This window comes from Macrotis lagotis, chromosome 1, assembly GCF_037893015.1.
Source record: "Macrotis lagotis isolate mMagLag1 chromosome 1, bilby.v1.9.chrom.fasta, whole genome shotgun sequence".
Taxonomy (NCBI): Eukaryota; Metazoa; Chordata; class Mammalia; order Peramelemorphia; family Peramelidae; genus Macrotis; species Macrotis lagotis.
In genome coordinates, this window is record NC_133658.1 from 654,843,811 (window position 1) to 654,865,474 (window position 21,664).

General features: G+C 36.0%; 1 protein-coding gene across 10 annotated transcripts in view; it reads left to right on the plus strand.

The window, feature by feature from the left end:
- The window catches only part of ANKRD44 (ankyrin repeat domain 44), a 367,960-nt gene that overhangs the window by 191,473 nt on the left and 154,823 nt on the right, over positions 1 to 21,664 (plus strand). For all 10 annotated transcript variants that reach the window (XM_074215415.1, XM_074215412.1, XM_074215416.1 and 7 more), the window contains exon 4: positions 14,539 to 14,609. In XM_074215415.1, the coding sequence (XP_074071516.1) occupies positions 14,539 to 14,609 (71 nt within the window). The remainder of the gene's footprint in view (positions 1 to 14,538; positions 14,610 to 21,664) is intronic.

The window sequence follows — 21,664 nt, forward strand, 5'->3', positions numbered from 1 at the left end:
TTTTGCAAGGCAAATGGGGTTAAGTGGCTTGCCCAAGGCCACATAGCTAGGTAATTATTAAGTGTCTGAGACTGGATTTGAACCCAGGTACTCCTGACTCCAGGGCTGGTGCTTTATCCACTGCGCCACCTAGCTGCCCCAAGAATTTCATATAGTATGGTTTTACATATGTTTGTAGTTTTCTATGTGTGTATGAGTTTGTGTCTGGGTCAAACAGTGGTCTTATCTTATGCATGGTGGGGAGGAAAAAACAAGGTCAGTTCAGAACTTGAAAAGGAACAACAAAAAAAGAAAAACTGAATAAGGCATTGTGGAAATAAAACAATTGAGATTTTTTTAAAAAGTGAGCTATATTTTAATTGGTAGTATATAATGTTAGTAATCTGAAAGAAGGCTATTAATGTTTTCCTCAAATGTTAAAACATTGTCAAATTTTTATGCTGTTATTGATCAAGAGATGTTCAACAGAGGTAATTATGGTCAACCACAAACTATGCCTTTTATTCCACTGGTCAAAGCAAAACATTAGACTTTGTAGGCCATAAGTCTAACTCATTATTACTTACCTCATTCTGTAACATGCTTCCCTCCCTCTGATCTCAGAAATACTGAAGTACTACTCCTATTAAAGTAAGTAAAGTTTTACCAGGTGAAGGCTAGGTCCCAAGGAATTTGTTTTGTTTGAGGTTTCTGCTCAATTTTTACCTGAAAGTTGGTCCAAATCTAGGCAGTTGCTTCAGTAGTTGAAATTAATCTAGAGGAGGCATAGAAACAGCAAGAATCTAAAAAAAATACTTTGGTCTAGAATGAAGAATTCCATTCCATAATATTCCATAATACACACCAACTATTCCTGCTATAGTTTCAGTAGCATGAGCATCTTAAGGTTACATCTTTACCATAGTGTTAAATTTTGAGACTATATTTTATCTCATTTGTTTCTATTTATTCAATACATATTTATTCACATCCCTCAATGTTATGTTCAGGCAAAAGAGATACCAAGAAAAGTTCCCTGCCCTCAAAGGGTAAAGGACTTTCTATTGTGAGGGAAATAGCATGTTCACAGAGAAGTACATATAAAGTAATTTAGGAAAAGAAAGATTATTAACAAGTAGGGAAATAAGGAAAAGTTTTACAAAAGAAGTAGGTACCCGAACTGAGTTTGGAAGCAAGATTAATAAGGAGGGAGTGCATTTTGGGATCGGACAGAGTTGGCTTGTGCAACTATACAGAGATTGGAAATGGGATGTTCAGTTTGAGGAGTAGTTAGGTAAAGGGGTCGGAGATTTACCTTCTAGGACTTCTTTCCCCCTCCAAATTCTGAGAAGCTGGAGTTAGAGGCAATCTGAAAAGGGTGGTCTGGGTCAATTAAGTACCCAAATCTCAGGTCCCCACACTACCCAGATTCACTCCTTATACATAGTGCAAGGTGATCCTTTTCATTAGATGAAAACCTTCACATGGAGGAAGTTCTTAGCTCCCGGTTGGAATGGAAGGCTCTGGGTTGCATCTATACAAAGGGACACCTTGAGAAATGTAGTCAAGGAAGGATATTTTATATATCTTCAGATCTGTGCCCTTGCTTATCTTTGGAATTGAGATTGTCTACCAATCTTGAATGAGTAAGATCCCTAATAAAATTTTCAGCCCTACTTTGGAACTTCTTTTCATACCCTTTCCATCCCTTTTGCTAACCTGAAAGTGAAAGAGACAGAAGTAGGAAAAGTTTCTAAAGCTTCTAATCACCTGTGAATTGTCTGATTCTTATTATTGTTTTTATAGAAAATTCCCTTTTTCAATCTGGGTTTTGTTTTATCCTCCTGAGGGAATATTATTGCAAAAATCATCATATTCATCATTTCATTATCCTTCTTGCATCTGGCAGTTGACTTTTAGGGAAACCATCTAAAGAATTTTCAGATTTAATAATGAATGAGGTATTAATTATTCCCGTGTTGGATAAGAGATAAAGATAAAGCTATTTGTTATTGCAATACCTTCCCCTTTCTGTACTAACATATGGGAGCATAGTATAATCTAAGTTGGCAGAATTCCTATTGATGATATCTTCTGATTTCCAAGGGAAATTTAGACACCTCTAAGTAAACCGTAGGAGATAGGTAATAGCAAAGAATTCAGGATATGTAGATGTGCCTGATATTTTCCCATAAACTGGCTCTCACTAACCATTAGTTTAGCTGCTGCTTTGGGAACTAGTTTAGACGGTCTTAAGGAAGAGGAAAAATTAAGAGCTAGTTAAATCAATAATTAGCTGCTTTTTGAGTAGGTCAGGTAATCCTTCAGCCAACAGAGTCCACAGAAAGAGAAGCAAGATAGTTAAGTCGTAGATAGTATATAATTGCCAGTTAGCTATTGTTATCTATCTACTATGTGGCAGGTGTTATGCTAAATTCTTTACAAATACTTTTGTTATTGTTGAATCATTTTAGTTGTGTCTGACTCTCCATGATCCCATCTGGGGGTTTTCTTGGCAAAGATACTGGAGTGGCTTGCCATTTTCTTCTACAGCTTATTTTACAGATGAGGAAACTGAGGTAGACAGGGTTAAATGATTTCCCCAGGGCCATACAGCTACTAAGTGTCTGAGTCTGGATTTGAATACAGTTGGCACTCTATACATTGCACACCTAGGTGCTCACATAAATTGTTGTATTTGCTCAAGTAGAGATAATATATGCAAGGTCAGACTCTCTCCAGTAATTGTTTAGAGATTGCATGTTGGAATAGACAAAAAAATAGAGAGCCTTAAATACTAATAAGAAAATAATAAATATAGACATTGGATGTATATAAGGTAGACACTATAAAATAAATTGATTTGAAAAAAATGATTGCACCACAGAGTCAAATGACTGTTGTTTGTTAGGCAATGGAAATATTCCAACTATGCTGCCATTGCTTGAGATATTTTGACAATTCCAGGATGAATATTGATAAGAACATTGGACTGGAGTGGCAGTCAGGTGATCAAGATTATGGTCTAGATTTTAATATCATTTACCTATGTTTCTTTGGTTAAGTCACTTTACTTTTTTTTTTAGGTTTTTTTTGCAAGGCAAATGGGGTTAAGTGGCTTGCCCAAGGCCACACAGCTAGGTAATTATTAAGTGTCTGAGGTCAGATTTGAACTCAGGTGCTCCTGACTCCAGGGCTGGTGCTCTATCCACTGTGCCACCTAGCTGCCCCAAGTCACTTTACTTTTGAATATCATCTGAAAAGTGAGTCGTGGATGAAGTCAAAATAAGAGTGTTGATTAGTGGTTTTTAGGGCAACCTGAAAGAGAGGTCTCCTAGTGTCATGTCAGAGATCTCATTATGGCAGGCATAGTCCTAGGTCCTGTTTTGTTCAATATATTTTGTCAATGATTTTGTTGAAGGAATGGCATGCTTATCAGTTTGCAGATGATGTAAAATCCATAGGGGTAGATAAATATATTGAATCACAGAAAAATGGGATTCAGAAAAATTGCCATAGCCCAGAAAAATAAGCTGAATCCAATAAGATAAATTTGAATAAAGATAAATTTAAAGTCTTGCACTTATTTTAATATATCTCCTGCATAAGCACAGGATGAGATACATAAGCTGACAGTACTTCATAACAGATATGGGAGTTTTGGTGGATTGAAAAATCAATATAAATTAACAGTATAACACAGCAACCCAAATGACTAATTTGAATTTAGGCTATGTTAATCAAAGTTTAATGTCCAATTGAATTCTTCCCTGATTACACCGCATGTGAAGTATTGGGTTTAGTTCTGTGCACCGTATTTTATAAGGTAATTGGCACAGTGGAAGACATGCTAAGGAATGAGACTGCTGGCAAGGAGAATTAAATCTTTGCTATACAGGAAATTGAAGGACCTCGGGGTTCCCTAAGAACTGGGGAAGAAAAGATTTCAGGAAATCATCCTTGCAGTTTTCCAGTAGTTGGGTTGTTACACAGAAGAAGAATTAGATTTGATTCTTTTTGGCTCTTCAAAGCAGAACTAAGGCCAATGGGTAGAACTACAGGGAGACATTTTAGATCATTGTAAGGAGAAAAAATGAACTAGATTGTCCTGGGAGTTTGAGAGGCTATATAGGAGAAGCTGTATGCTACTTAATAATAATAATAACTATCTTATAGTATCTTATATAATAATATAACTCTTGGAAGTTTGCAGAGTACTTCACATGTTATCTCATTTAATCTTTTTAACAGTAAATCTATGATTAGGTGTGATTATATTTTTCAGATGAGGATATTGAGACTAAGAGTGGGATTATACAACTAGTTAAGATAGGAATCAAAGATAGTTTTTTTAAGCACCATCTAATTGCTACTAACAGGAAACCAACACTACATTTTTTATATTATTTGATCTTTACTCTGATCATCTGGGATAGATTATATAAATAGCCCCACTTTATATATTCTATGTTTTTAGATAAGAAAACTGAAGCTAAGAATGGTTACCTGCTTTACAAAGGTTTATACAACTAGTAAATGTCTGAGATAGGATTTGAACTAAGTCCTCATTCTATCCAATATAGATAGCACTTTCAAATAGCTAACTTTTTATATAAGATTTCAAGTTTCTGTAAAGTACTTTACAAATATTATCTCAGAGAGGCTAGTTGGCACAGTGGATAAAGCACCAGCCCTAGAGTCAGGAGTACCTGGGTTCAAATCCAGTCTCAGACACTTAATAATTACCTAACTGTGTGGCCTTGGGCAAGCCACTTAACCCCATTTGCCTTGCAAAAAAAAACCTAAAAAAACCCCGAAATATTATCTCACTTAATCTTCATAATGATCCAATAAGATAAGTACCCTTATAATTCTTATTTTTACAGATGAGGAAACTGAGCCTGTGATTTTTGAGAGAGGCCAAGTGATTTGGCCAAGATCACAGAGATACTAATTGTCTCAGACAGGATTTTATCTGACTCCTAAATCCAGTGCTCTATCCACAATACCTCTTAGCTACCCATTTCACATTGCATTTATAAATCTCATATGCATTTGTATGATCATATATCTCAATTTGAATGAGCCTAGTCTTGCAAATCAGTTCACTAGGATTACGAAAAAAATATATGTTTGCTCTGGAATATTGGTTTTGACCTTGACAGTGTTTGCTAATGTTATTGCTCCTTTTCCTTCCCTTTACCATCACATCTCTCTGATAGTCCCTGTTTCTCAGTAGCTGAAGGAAGAGAAACATTGTCTCTAGATGTTTACTCTTTGAGTGTCTTGCTACTGTATTCTAGCCACTGAATAGAGCCATGAAAAAAGGCTGAGGTATAAGATACTAAGGACATTACACTTGTACTCTGGGTCTTTTGGGTGACCTCATTTCTATAAGGTTTGGAGACTTAGGGGATCATTGTTACCTTTCCTGGCTTCACCTTATCCAATGGTCTGGAAGAGAAAATGCCCTTTAAAGGAGGCATTGAAATGCTGCTTATATCATTGCTCAGTACACAATGGTTCCTGTCTGGCAGGTAAATAGAAGGCTGCTCCCTAAAAAGTTAGTTATAAATATTCATCTCGTAGCTAAACCTGTCTCTGTATGTGTGTGGGGTGGGGAGGAGGGGGTTGTGTGGGTGGATTTGTCTCCCTCTGATGTGTAAACAAGATGCTGAAATATGCAGAGGAAGAGGATGTGGAAGACACTAGTAGAAGATGACACTGATGATATACTGCCTGCTTCCGAGCCCAGATAATGACGCTTTTGTCATAATAATTTTCATTTGGGGGGAGGGGAGGTGGAGAAGAGGTTGTTTTCTTGGCTGCTACCTATTTAGCTTTTTTGAGAAGGGCAAGAGGATAAGTGAAGGACTTGACTATTGAGAGAAGCTATTTCCTGTGTTTCTAATCATCCTTTTAATTTTCAAGTGATCTTAGAGCAGCTCTAAAAAGCCTTCCTTATGCATTCAAATAAACTGTGTAGATTTAACTGTGTAGTACCCAATGCAACTTAGGAAACATGCCCTTCTGGGTTAGAACATTCTGCTCCTTGGCAGAGTCTCAGAACAAGAGCTCACATATGGATCCATTTGAAATTTAACTGCTGATGTGTGTTGTAATAACTAAGTGTATTCAAATTTTGGTTTCTTTTGGACTAGTCCAATTGACATGAATTGGATGAATCATTCAGCTCATAGATATTTTACCTGAGCAGATAATGTTTTCAAAATTGTGCTAATTGACAGGTATGTTGTAGTTTTTATTCCTTAGCCCTCCAAGGTTAGGTGGTATCCCAAGTTACTATGTGAAGTAGGAGCTTTACCAGTTTTTCTTTTGAATTACCTGAAAGTTTGAGATCTCTTCTTAAGGATGAAATCAACTAGCAGCATTTTCAAATGATTGGGTCAGAAAAAGTATCTAATTAATCCCCTTTTTGCCCCTAAGAGGAACCAGAAGGGCAGTGGATTATGGAGCTTCCTAATGACTAAAGAAACAAGGAGATTGCATGTTTTTGTGTGTGTGTGTGTGTGTGTGTGTGTGTGTGTGTGTGTAATATGATGAAAGGACATTTACTGATGATAGTAAAGATGAACTTGCAATTATAAAAGGAGGTGAAAATAGGAGGTGAAAATCTTAGTTACATGTCTAAGAAATAGACAAAAGATAAGAGGTAACTGGAGTGGGATGAAGCTGGGGTTTTTTTTTATTCAGCTGGGGCTGAATTTAGAGAACACTGTCACCATCCTCCCCCATAGGAAGGACTTCCCAGTAGTGATCTTTTGCTTATGTCTGTTTTTTTCCCTATCTTTTACCATAGGACAATGTTCCTGCCCAAAGGAGGGTATATTTCATACTGATCTGCCTGGGCAAGTGCTGTTTTATGGTTTTTATTATAGTCATAGAAATTCCTGACTAGGCTTTGAGCTGACTTTTGTCCTTTTAGTAGTTCTGCTTTTGCTAGTGAAGGAGATTGTGGTTCTGAGATACTGAGTTCAAGATATGATATTTTTGAAACTGTATTTGGAGAAACAAAATAACATGTGGCTCCTTTCTGGTCTTCTTCACTCTGTCGCAAGACAAAAGTTTTTGGGAACATTCATTGGTCTGCCTCAGTCTTTCTTTTGTCCAACTTTGGGGAAAGATATTTGGAAATCTTGTCTATGAGAATACATTAAAGTTTTAACGTGAAAACTGCCCAGCATATAACCCAAATGAATAAATGTATGTATATGCAGTTAGGTAGCATTTATACAGGAAAGATAATTGAATTTAAAATCAAAAGACCTTGGTTTGAATCTTAGTTATTTCCACTTAGCTTGTTAGCTGTGTGCCCTCAGACAAGTCACTTAACATTTCTGAACCTCAGTTTCTTCCTCTGTAAAATGAGATTAATATTCAATATGTTTTTCATGGAATTGTCATGAGACTCAAACAAGATAAAGTATGCAAATAAAGTACTTTGGCAATTTTAGAGCTCCTTGTATAAATAGAGCTAAGACTTTTCTGATATATTTTAATGACCTATAAGTTTGGGAAATCCAGATTAAGAGCTCTAAATTGGTCCATGTTGTTTTGTGGTAAGATTAGTATTTTTTTTAAATAGGAGGGGCAGAAGAAATCAAGTTGGTGGTGGGGTATCCTAAATCTTTAATGATAAGCCAAATGAGGAGGAAGCTAGGTGGATAGACCACCAGCCCTGGAGTCAGGAGGACATGAGTTCAAATCTGATCTCAGACACTTAATAATTACCTAGTTGTGTGATCTTGGGCAAGTCATTTAACTCCATTGACTTGCAAAAAACAAAACAACAAAAATGACCAAAAAAATGCCCAAAAGAGTAAACCAGACCAGTGCACTCAAACTCAGATGGAAACTATACATGGAGATGCCAGCAGGTGATTATTGGCTTAGAAAACCACATATAAATATTATGTGTTGTATTTTTATTTATTTTATTAAATGGTTCTTTCATTACAATTCAAGCTCCTTCACATCAAAACGATTTCTTTCAACCTCCTTTCTAAGTCATAATCTAGAAAGGATAAGGTTTTATCTTAGTTGAATCCCAGAGACTACAGGATAAAGTTAGAGACCAGCAGATAGTATTTAAGAAACTTAACTTTCTCTTCTCTTTTCAAACCTTCCATATCGTTATTCTCTCTCCCCTTTCAGATGAAGGGTCTAATATTATACTTCAGTGAAAAAAATTAAGGTCATGGCTCCTCTTCTTGTCTGACAGCAACCTGACATTACCTTTATCATCCTCTTGTTCTCTAATCTCAGTGGAAGAGATGGTTCCTCTTCTTGTCATACCCTACCCTCCATATATACCTTTCATCTCAGGCCCTATTATCTTCTCTAACAGATTGCCTCCACTTTTATCTTCTCTCTTTCTCTCTAATTTTCAATCTGCTGCCTACAAATGCATCCAGGTCTTCCCCCTTCCTTAAGAACAGAACAATACAAAACCAGGAGCAGCAACAGCAGCAACAACAACAAAACCATTAGTAGATACTAACATCCCTGATAATTATTATCCTGTGTCTTACCTCTTCTTATTATACCCCTTGAAAAATTTGTCTCTATTAGGTATATCTTTCACTACTTTCTAAACTTTCTGCAATCTAACTTCTAATCCTGTCATTTAGCCAAGATACTATCGGTATTACCAATGATATATCTCAATTGCCAATTTCATGGATCTTTCCTCAGCCTTCATCCTTATTGAATTTTTTTTATAACATTTGACACTCTTGACCAATTCCTTCCATAAACTGTCTTCCCTCTGGTTCTTCTGCTTAACTCCTACTCAGCATCTTTTTTTTTAAGAATTTTTCAAGGCAAATGGGGTTAAGTAGCTTGCCCAAGGCCACACAGCTAGGTAATTATTAAGTGTCTGAGGCTGGATTTGAACCCAGGTACTCCTGACTCCAGGCACAGTATCCACTGTGCTACCTGGCCACCCCCTGCTCAGTATCTTTTGATGGATCTCATCCATGTCATCCTCACTAGTTATGGATATTCTATAAGGGCCATCTTTTTTTTGTCTTTACTTAGTAATAGTTGATAGATGTTCATGGATTCCATTATCTCTAATAGATGACTTTCAGATCAATATATCTAGCCTTAGTTTCTCTCCTAATATCTGTTCTAAATAACCAATTGCCTATCTGTTGGGCACTTTAAACAATATCTTAAAAGCATCTCAAACTCAACAGCTCCAAGATAAAATGTCATTCCATTTATCCTGCCCAATATACCCCTCTTGTGAACTTCCCTATTTCTGTTGAGGGTACCAACATCTTTTCACTCAACTAGGTTTGTAACCTTGGTGTCATTCTCAGCTCTTTGCTTTCACTCCTCTTTCCCCTTACATCCAACAGTTGCCAAATCTTCTGTCTTCACAAAATCTCTCTCCTATTCCTTCATTCCTTTCTCTACATTCATATAACCAAGTTCAGACCTGGACTATTGTCATAGCCTCCTTATTGATTTCCTACAAATCTGTCTCGTTGAAACACAACTACCAAAAGTTATTTTCCCAATGTACAGGTATGAGCATCTCACCCAAGTCTATTCCATAAACTTCAAAGGCTCCCTTTTATCTCTCAGTTCAAATATAAATTCCTCCATAGGTACTTAAAAATTTTCATGTCTTGGTACTTTCTTATCCATTTTGCTTGACCTAATATTTATTTTCCAGACTGACAAACTATAGTAACTATAGTAATCAGACACCTAGTGATACCAATTTTTGAATATAATACTGTCCACATTTGTTTCAAGTTTCACCATATGGCTTCTTCATGCTCTGATAAAGAATTATGTTGAAGTTACAGTCAGTCTTCAATTTTCACGGGTTAATGTTCCTAGAAAATAGTGTGAAAGTCAAAAATGCAAATGTCAATACATTGAACCTGTGGGAATTAAGGGGTTAGGTTCCCATGACCACCAAAAGCTGTAATCACTTGCTAAAGATAGCTGAAAATGCACTTTTCTTCATATAATTCTCAATGACAAAACATTAATTCTGATAATATAAACTTTCCCTAACACAATATGTTAAATAACCCATAAAATGCAGGGGAGAGGCAACTCAGGGGTAGTAATGTCAGGAGAACAGTGAAGTTAAAAAAAAAAAAGGAGCAACCTGCCATCTCTAATCTCTCTTTTGGCTAACTGGTTGAATTGTTCCCTGATGAAAAACACATGCATTGAGGTGAGTCCCTATCCAGGTCAGAGCAGAACTTCCCCCTGGCAGCTGGGCAGGCTAGGCACAGCTTCTTGCCAATTTCTGCAGGGATGCTTGTGCTCACTTGTGACCACTAGTCTCAATAATGCACACACTTAACTGGTTTTCCATTTTTTCAATACCTTCATCATTCTGCTTTTATGAATCTTTTCCTCCTATTTGTGGATTGACAGATAGTATTTTCAACAACACCAAATTTGGGTGGATAGTATCTGCAGACATTCCAGAACAAAGTTTATCCTATACCTTTATTTTCTCACTAAACTCATCACTGACTTTGCACACTTGGACTTAGATCCTATAGAACTTATACTATGCTTTGGGGGGCATATGAGACTAGAAAACATAAAATTTGAGTTTTGAAGCCAAATAATGAAATTATGCAATGAATGTTGGGATTTCTTTACAATAGCAAGTTGAACAAGGCCAGTGAAGTGCCTGGTAGGGTACCAGCTGATCCACAAACTTGCATGCATTGGGCCTTTCATTTTTTTTTTCTCAATATATAGCTGAGAATGTGCATCAACTCAAGTTCAGAAAGTTAAAGGGCTAAAGTTAAATGAGCAAATGTTGAGGATTGACTATATTTTTTCTTTCATTAGAAAAAGGAAAAAAAAATCTGTGCCAATAAGGCAGTGTTGAATAGTGAAAAGCATGATGGAATGGGGATCAGGAGATTTGAGTTTCAGTCTTGAATCTACCATTATTCCACTGTATGACAATGGGTAAATTTCTCTTTCCAAATCAGTATCTATAGCTGTTAACTGAAGGGATTTTCTAGATAATTGTGTCAAACTGAAATAGAAATGGGGGCCACCAAACCATATATAAAGATCCCTGTGGATAGCATAGTGACTTAGAAAATTACATATTGACATTATCTTAGATTCTATTGTGTTTCAATTTATTTTATTAACTACTTTTCAATTACATTTGTAATCTGGTTCAGTAATACTCCCTAATGCAATAGGGAGTATTAGATGATGTCTGAAGTCTCTTTCATTTTCCATATTCTTTGATTTTCCTTCCTTCCTTCTTTCTTATCTTTTTTTCCTCCCTTTCTTTCATTCTTTCTCTTTTCCTTTCTTCCTTCACAGTTGGGATTAAGTGATTTGCACAAGGTCACATAGTCCATAAATGTATGAGGTCTGATTGGAATTCAGGTTCTCCTCCTACAGGGCCAGTGCTCTATCAGCTGTGCTAGCTAGCTGCCCCTTTCTATTTCTCTTTTAATCAGTGTCTTAAAATGCTTAAGTTACCTTTCAATTACTATACTTTTGTACTTTCTCAATAGTAATAATAATCATAATGGAAATAATTTTAAAAATGTACACAGATTGTTTTAGTCTCTTTCTATTTGCTTGGTTTTGTTCATGCCTTCTCTATAATGCGACCACCTTCTTCTTTCCCCTCCTACAGCCTTCTCTTTTACTACCCCACTCAGCTTTCTGAGGCTTCACTACTTACTTTGTTTCTGACTTCCCACTCTTAGTTCTTGTTGTCCTTCCTTCTTTGTTACCCTAAGGCCTAAAATAGCTTCCTCCCACCATGTCCACAGAGTGACCATGGATTTTTCTCCTCCTCCTTCCAAATAAAACTTTTTTATAAGAACATCTTCCCAAAAGTTGGGGGAGAGGGGAAAAAACTCAAACACTAAATCAAATTAAGGAAGCTCAGCAATTCTGTCATATGATCTTTCTTTAATGACAGAATTCTGTATATGTATATAATTTTACCTCTTGTGTGATATTTTCCCTATCCACCCTTTTCCTTTAGGTAACCATCATTTTTCCCTTGAGAGTTCAATTTTATCTTTTTTTAAAAAATGTATTTAAGGCAATGGGGTTAAGTGACTTGCCTAAGGTCACATAGCTAGGCAATTATTAAACATCTCAGGCCAGATTTGAACTTAGGTTCTCCTGACTCCAAGGCCCATGCTCTTTCCACTGCACCACCTAAGCTGTCCTAAATATCAGTCAAGCAGAGAGTAGAAATTTACTGGTGGAATTAACTAAAATTTTTAGAAAAATTTTAGAATATATTAAACAGAAGATGGAGATGAAGAGGGAGGAAATTTCAGACATGGAAAATATTCAGAGTTGGGAGATGAAGAGGTTAGAATGACTGGATTATTGAGAATATGAAGGGGAGTAAAATATAAGAAGATTATATAAGGAGCCAGGTTATGAAGATCTTTGAATGACAAAAAGAAGAGGTTATGTTTGATCCTCTTGGTAAAAGGGAGCCATTGGAGTTTATTGATATGGGGTGGTAACATGGTCAGAGGTGAGCTTTTAGCATGATAGCTGAGGAGAAGATGTATTGGGATAAGGAGAGACTTACAGCAGGGAGATCTAAGAATAGCCTATTTAGTAGTCCAGACTTGAAGTAAAAATGACCTGTGCCTTGTTGGCAGTGTCAAAAGATAGAAAATACCATTTACAGTGGCAGACCTTGACAACAGACTGGATATTGGAGGGAGAGAATGAAAGAGAATGAAGAGCTAGGGATGACACCCAGGTTAGGCACCTCAGTGACTGGGAGGATGGGGTACCATTTCCAGGATAATCTAGTATGAGACGTCCAATAGACAATTGGAGATATGAGACTAGAAAACAGCAGAGAGTTTAGGGCTGGATAACAAGATATGAGAATCGTTAGTATAAAGATTAAAAACTGGATCCATGGGAGCTGATGATTTTGTCAGAAGGAGAAAAAAAAAGAGCATCTATCACAGATCCTGTAGAATTTGCACAATATTTTATATCCACTTTCTAATTTGAGATGTTTACTGAACTATAATGTCCAAATGAGACAACATGGTTAGCAAAGAAGCTGACTTGAACATTACATTGAAATATTGCTCAGAACAAGGAAAATGAAAGTCCTATTGTATTATGATCTGGTTAAATCATATTTGGAATATTGTGTTCATTTTAGGGTGCCACAATTTAGGAAGAACATTGACCAAGAGATAAAGCCACTTGAGAGAAAATGACTATGTTTAACCAGGTGAAGAGAGGACAAGGGAGGCTGACTTTCTTCAAGCATTTAAAAAGTTGTCATATGAGAGAGGAATTAAATTTATTTTTTTCTCCCTTAGAGGGTAAAACTTAGAGCAATGAATGTAAGCTGCAGAGGGATATGTTTAGGCTTGGTTTCGGGGTGGGGGGAAACTTCCTAAAAGTTAGGACTATCTAAGATTAGATGAGTTGCCTTAGAAGTCTTTAACCAGATGCTAGATGACTACTTATCAAGAATATTGTAGTGGGAATTGCTATTAAGTAAGGTCTTTTCCAGCTCTGAGATTCTCAATTTCTGTTGCTTCTGAAATAGTTGTATTCATGATCATACTATAGTTCACAGAGTATTGTTTCTAAGGATTATCTGACCTTTTCCTGGGGTTTGAACTTGTTTAACTAAGTTAGGTTTGCAATAGCAGTGAAAAATCTGGAATAGGCCAGATTTTCCTTATACCAGGAAACTTGGAGAACTTGCTTGGTCCCTTAGTTTCTATAAGTTATTCTAGTATTGTAGTAGATTTTTTTGGTTCTAATTTGAACTATTTACTCCTTTTTTTCCCTGATTCTTTCAAACCACTACCAGTCTGTCCCTTTAAATGAGAATAGACAAGACTTCAATGTGTGCTAGGTTTGGTTGAAATTAAATGTCTTAAACATGTAATGAATTGGGGGCTGTTTGAACTGTTATGTTCTAATCCTAGCATATTGGGTACACTAATTAGTACAGTACACATGTTAAATGACCAAATCATAATTTTCATTCTGATTTCTTTACTACCAGGAATCTAATCTTCCAGGGAGTCTTAGAACACCTCAACTTGGACCCATTTTCTTGAATGCCCACCACATCTTTCTTCTGACATTTATCTACTCTATTCCTAAATACCATGAGGTCTTCTACCTTTCCCTGGTACACATCCAAACCAGTGGTGTCAGGCTCAAATAGAAATGGTAGTCATTAATTCATACGTGAGGATCCCTGCAGGTTGCATATTAACTTTGCTTTTGAATGTAAAGTTATCTATATTTTATCATATTTTTTGTATTTTATTAAATATTTCCAAATTATATTTTATTCTGGTATGGCAGCTCTGAAGAGTGTTGCTGGTCACATATTTGGCACCTCTGATAGAAACTACTTAAAATGCCCTACTCTTAAATGCATAGTAAAGCAGGTGAAGCAGTTCTCATCAAAATGAGAACAAGATATTGTAGTAACCTTGTTAGCAGATTACTCCATTGACAATATTTTATGTGCTAACTTACCCTCTTCTGTTCCAGGGGCTCGTGTAAATGCCAAGGACAATATGTGGCTGACCCCACTTCACCGAGCTGTTGCCTCCCGGAGTGAAGTGAGTTTCACCTGATACATATTTTAACACTTTATTCAACTCAGAAACATTATTTATGAGACTGTGTATTAGGAACACAAGGATATGACATAGCACTCTGTTTTCAAAATATACACTGTTAAATGGGGAAATTATGGTAAAAAAGTGAGGGGATGAGTCCCAAAGATTGGTACAAACAACTATGAGAATTTTGAATAGGGAAAGATCACTTTCACACAGAGGGAGGAAGGAAAAGGGTTGATGATCATAGAAGACTTTGGGGAGGAATGATACTCAAGGGATGTCCAGAAAGACTTTTTGACAGATGATGTTGAATTCTATATATGGGAGCCAGTATGAGGAAAGATGCAGACATGGGAGAGAAAAGAATGAGTGAGGGTCATCCAGTTTGATTGGAATGTAAGTACATGAAGAGGAATAAGTCCATAAAACTGACAAGGTAATTTGGAACCAAATGGGAAGACTCTAAATGCCAGGATCAGGAGTATAATCAATGAGTGTCAGAAATACTAAAGGTTTTTGGATAGAAGAGTGATATGGTCAGAGTATTACATTAAGATTATTTTTCTCTGACAGCAGCATGAAGAATGAGTTTAATTTAATAAACATGTATTGGCAACCCTCTTTATGCCTAAGCACCGGGGATATAGAGACAAAAAATGAATTAGTCTCTACCCTCAAGAAGCTTAAATTCTATTGAAGGGGCACAAACTGAAATACAAATAAATAATACAAAGTGATTTCAAGAAGGAGTGAACTTTACTACTCAATGGGGAAAAATGTCATGTATATATGCAGTGATACTGAGTTATGTCTTAAAGGAAGCAAGGGATTCCAGGCAATGGAAGTGAGGAGGAAATGTATTCCTTAACTGGACCACTTATGTAATGACACAAAAGTGATATAACATCATCTATATGTATGAGCTAACATGTCAGTTTTACTGAAATGGGAAAGAATATGAAATATGATCTTAGGGTTAAGTAAAAAATAAGCCATTATGTAGGACCTTCATTGCTAACCAATGGATTTTCTCAGAATCACATTTTATTCTGTAATAATTAAAGAGCCAATGAAAAAAATTTTCATTTGGGGCAGAGGGTTGACATAGAGAGATCTAGATTTTAGAAATATTAATTTGGAGTCTGGGATAGATGGATTGAAAGAAATAAAGAATGGAAACAGACCAATAAAGAAGTTATTGCAATAGTCCAAATGAGACATTATGAAGACCTGACTTAGAATAGATGTTAAAGGAATGGAAAGAAAATAACCAATATGAAAAATATCGAGATGAAATCAACAGAGGCTTCGTAACTGCTTGGATATGGGGGATGAGGATGAGAAAGATCAAGGATGAATCTAAGACTGTAACTCTGAGTGGCTAAAAAGATGATGGAGTTATGATTGGTTTTAGGGGTGATGGAATGAGTCCTGCTTTGTAGATGTTGAATTTGCAGAATCTTTGGACTGACTATTCATCTATTCATTTACTATCAGGTAATTCAGGACTGGAACTTTGAGAAATTAGTAACATTGGTCATCTCAATAATGAGATGAGAAAGAGTGCAGAGAGAAAAAAGAAGAGGATTCTGAGCAGAGCTCTGAAGAATATGTATACAGTGGGGGTAGGAACAGTCAAGCAAATCTAATAAGGATGACTCAGACAAGTATAAAGAGACCCAAGAGAGCAATGTCAGAGAAACTTTGAAAAAGAGACTCCCTAGAAGGAGTGAGTGGTTGACTGAGTTAAAAAAAATTACAGAGAGGTCAAGTAGAATGAGGTCTTTAAAAAGTTCATTGATTTAGCAGTTGAGATTGTTTATAACCTTGAAGATAGCTGTTTCAGTTGATTTCAAGGATCTGAGAATGTTGGAAGATGATCAAATATAAGCAATAAGTTGATGGAATTTGAATGTGAATGTGAAAAAATAGGATAAAATGAAGATTTTTGCATGATTAGGGAAACCTGGTTATGTTTGTAGGAGATAGGCATGGAATTGGTAGATAAGAAGAGTTCAAAAGTGAGACAGAGGCAATGATAAAGGAGAAAAGATAGATATAGTTAAACCTCATAAGAAGAAGCAGCTAGTCGTCAAATGATAGAAAAACAGAATGGATGGTAGAAAAGAGGATGTTTGAGATAAATAATGGAAGAAAAGGTAGTTTGGGATGAATGTCTTATATTTTCTCAGTAATGCTGGGGTTGAAATCTTGAATTAAAGTTAGCATTGGAAATACAGTTAAAAAAGGATACTCTCAAGAAGTTTATTTTCTAATGAGGGAGACAACAATTAAGGAAGATTTCAGTTGAAAGTTAGTTCCTAGTTCACAGGGTAGAACAAATGTTAATGCCTCTTCTTTAATGTTATTTACACTAATAAAATCATATCCATTTCTGATGTTGAATTGTTAGACAGTGCCTAGGACTTTGGTGGTAAGAACTTTCCTTTCTAGGTCTTCAGTAGTTATGGCTAAAGCATCAGTAGGAGCATTTCCCAGCCTACATCTTTTTGGGTGTTGCTTCCCAGGATTGTTGGTGGGAGTCATTGTCCTGGAACCAGTGCTAATCCCAAGAGTTTAGAGTCCTGAGTTGCCCCCATCAGAGGGAAGATGGTGATCAAAGTGGTGGTGCTGGCAACATAGCAGGTTTGAGGAGACAGGAGAAAGTGTTAAAATAGTTATTGTGGAAAATTTAATAAAGAATCTGAAAAGAATGAAAAGATTATTATGTAGCAACAAGGATCCACAGAGATAAGTCAACATGAATTTGTAGTGAAACCAGACAATCTAAATTAAATGAGACATTGGAAGCAAATAAAACTAGTAAAAGCTTCTTAGACTAATCTAGGTAAAAGAAGATATGGCCCTCAATTGAGAGTGGCTGCAGTGAGAAATGGGAAGAGGGGACAAATGCAAATGATGTATCAGACTTAGAATCAGAAGGATCCTTGGATCCTGGATTCAGAGCTGGAATAGACCTTGGAGTCCATAGAGTCTAACCTTCTCATTCTCTGGGATGAGGAAACTGAGAGAAGACTGAGGAAGTTGAAATTCATCCAAGGTCACACATAACTCTTGGGAATTGAGTCCTAATCCAGAATTCTTTCCACTCTACTGGGATATTCTATATCTTTAGTAATGATTTGGTCATTTCACAACCTTTCTTGTTAAACATTTTTTTAGAGCTCCTAGATTAGTGCTTTTGACCTTTTTTAGTTTGTGTGTGTGTGTGTGTGTGTGTGTGTCTACATATACATATAATACCAATAAAAAAGATCCATCAGCCTCAGAGTGCTTCTAATTCTTGTAGACAACTGGGAGGGGAATGGCTAGAAGTTTTAAACTAAACTAAGGTTAGAGCAGGCCTTTCTATTTAAGGAAGATTAGAAATCCCTTGATTTTGCACATCTGTGATTTGCAAAGGAAAATGTATTAGCTGCCTTTGACACAGGTCATAACTATGGAGGGAGGTGGGGGAGAAGAGAAAGGTCTATACACAAATATGGATTTATTCTTGACTTTTTCACTAAGCTTTCAAAAAGCAGACTTTTTCACTTTTGACTTTTATGTGTAGAAGTTATGATAGTTAAAGATATTAGTTCAGGGCTTACAAAACACAGGGTAGACTAAAGATATATAAGATTGGTTAACAACAGCTATCCAACTCTGGAGGAGCCCTGGCCTCTGAGTTCCATGGCTATCTGACAGGTATGGAATCATTCCTGTGACCTGGGCTGTGGTTTGCCATTTCTGGAGGCAACTTATAAACACTTAACTCTCTTATTCATTCACACAGTGTAAGGTTCCTAAGATGCCTGACTGACAGCAGCACCCTCTACAGGTCTGCAGAATGAATTCCCTGCTTCTTGAGTAACTTTAGAAAATAAATACAAACAAAATCTTGACTAAAAATAATCTCAGGCATTTGTAAGGCATCCAAAAATTCATGCCTTTTTACTAAGGATGGCCATGGCAAGTTAGTACCTTCCTTATAGATATTTAAATCTTCTTGTTTATTTTTTTAAATCAGATTTGTCTGTAGCTGACTCAACATCAGAAAGATGGAGGTTCAAATTTTAACTAGTTATGTGATCACAGGGAAGTCATTTGACTGCTCTTGAGTTACCTTACCTAAAACTTGGTAATCATTAGGCTGAAGTATTTAAGCACAGAGTTTTTGTGCAGTCTAAATGAGCTAATTTATGGAAAACATTTGGCAAGCTTTGAAATTAAATACAATATGCATATATATTAATTATGTATAATATGCACATTATATATATATATATATATATATATATACACACACACACACACACACACACATGTATACGTGAGTTACTCTTTTCTGCATATTTCATTCACTATGATATTCCTAAAGCACAGGTCTGATCTTCTCCAGAAGCTTCAGGGTGTTCCTAGAATAAAATACTAGATCTATTTGGTAAATGTCTCATATGACTGGACAATGGAATTTTAGAACTGCATAGGAAAAGTACCATTTGAGATTATTATTCTCAATGAATCTATATTAAGTGTTTACCAAGTCATCAGATAGCTAAGGCAGCTAGATGGTCAATGGATAGAATGCCACCCTGAAGTCAGGAAGACCTACCTAGGTCCAAATCTAGCTTCAGACCTTGAAGTGGCCAGATGACCCTAGGCAAGTCACTTAACTCTATTTACTTCAGTATTCTCATCTGTAAAAATGAATTGGCAAAGGACTTGGCAAACCAATCCAATATTTTTCAAAGAAAACCCCAAATTGGTTCACAAGATTTGGACATTACTAAAAAAAACTGAAAAGGAAGCAAGTCATATTTAGGAAAAAAAAACAATTGAAAAACCTTTGAAATTTAGTAAATGGAGAGCTTTGTATATAACTTATAGCATGTAAAACTAAGATTCACCATCCTTTGGAATTGCTTTTTCAAGTCCTGGGCTCTTGATTGTTTCCATTAAAATTCTGGACATGTTACAAAGTCCTCAGCAATCCCCTTTGGTGCTCTCAGCTCTTACTGTAATTGGCCTATGTAAAGAAAAATGCTGAGGCTAAGTATGATGATGGGTGATTTTAAAGGAACAATCTTGTTAATTGGACAAATAAGATGGGCACCAATTTACATAATTCCAGTCGAATGTAGGATAAAAGAATTTAATAATTAGAGAAATAGGATAAATGCACGTGGGGATTTGGGTCCTGCCATAGGCATTGTCAGCTTTAAAAGTTCTCTTAATAGATGTAGTTTGCTACATACAGAGTTTACAGTAGGATTATAGTTTAACATTAATTCCATACGTTTTGCGTCAATACTGACTTTGTATAAAGCTCTGGTGGGGGAGGCAGAGCACAAGATGCTTTAATGAAGAAAATAGGCTCTCTTTCCCTAAGGGATTTCCAATTTGTAAAATATGACACTGTTTATGCCAATGGTTGACATGTGTAATTAGAAACAATTATTTTTCAGCCATTGAAGTGCAAGCAATTTATATTGGTACTATTTTCAAGCATGAACTTCAAAAAAGATATTTTTATTAGACTTTCCAGAGATAGTCCTCAAATTGGGTCTTCTTTTTATCTCTATTGGTACAAGTAAAGAGAACACTAAACCTAAAGTCAGGAAGATCTGAGTTCAGATTTGATGTCTTACACTTTAGTTTTGTGTCCCCAGACAAGTCACTTAACCTATGATTGGGAATAATAGCGCCTACCTCCCTAAAAAGTAGGGAGGACCAAATGAGTTAACATTTGTAAAGTGCTTTACCTTTGTAAAGTAGAAGGTGCTATATAAAACCTTTCTTTTCTGTAGAGAGAAACCACTATACATAGATAAGAAAATGCAAATACATACACAATAAAGTATTAACTGTGCAACTTTGAGCCAGGATCTAAGGCTTTCTGGATCTTAGTTTCTTCTCATTTATAAAATAAACAGATAACTTCAAAAGTCCTATCAACAACAGCTAGCTTTTTGGTGGTACAGTGGTTGGAGCATTGGACCTGGAATCTGGATCTTTCCAAGTTCAAATCTGGCTTCAGACACTTCCTAACTGACCCTGGGCTAGTCACTTCACCCTGTTTGCCTCAGTTCCTCATCTGTAAAATGAACTGAAGAAGGAAATGGCAAACCACTCCAAAATCTCTGCCAAGGAAAGTCCAAATGGGGTCATGAAGAATAAGACATGACTGAACAATTTTAAAACTTTTTTGGAGCACTTGAAGGTTTTCAAATCCCATTTCTAACACATGTCAATTTATATAATCCCTCTAAAACTCCGATCTATGAAATGCTGAGTAATTTGGAAGGGTGGAGAAAAAGTAGAAGCACTCATAATTGGGGGAATCAGAACATTACATGTGAGAAATTTAGTTCCCTTATTTATAGTTGCTCATTCAAAAAGTAAAAACAATTGATTTTATAGTTAAAGCATCTACTTTGGTAGTAAGTTTCTATGTAGTTACTATTCTTGTTTCCTAGTCAGAGCCTCTGCTTTTATGAATGAACTCAGTGCTTTTATTAAACAATGTGGGATAGTGATAGAAGAGATTTTTTTTTCCTTTTTTTTCCTTGGGGACGTCATAAAACAGCTATAAAATCTTTTTCTGTCTGGAAAACCAAGGGAGAAGGAAGGATTTAAGAATTAAGCTTCTCAAGAATTTTTAAATGATTATAAAGTTGTATACTGATTTCCTTCACAAGTTTACTTTTTGTTCAGTTGTAAAAAATTTCATTGTGTTTCAAATAATATTATTAGGTAAATATGGGAAATTCACACTTCAAATTCTTTAATATTTTAAATGGTTGCAGAGATTTTAAGTTTTTAGAGTATTTATTTTAAGAAAATTTGCTGCTGCTTCCATTTTCACAACCATTTTAGCCCATTTAAGTTGGACAAAATATATTAAACTATGCAAGAACTTCACAGGGGAAGAATTTCCTGACAGATTCTTTTCTAGTTAGTAAAGTAAAAGCTATGCTACTCATTACATAATCCAAAGGTGGGGGGGGGGGGTGGAAAGAACTTGAAAAAATGACCAGGCTTGGGGCACC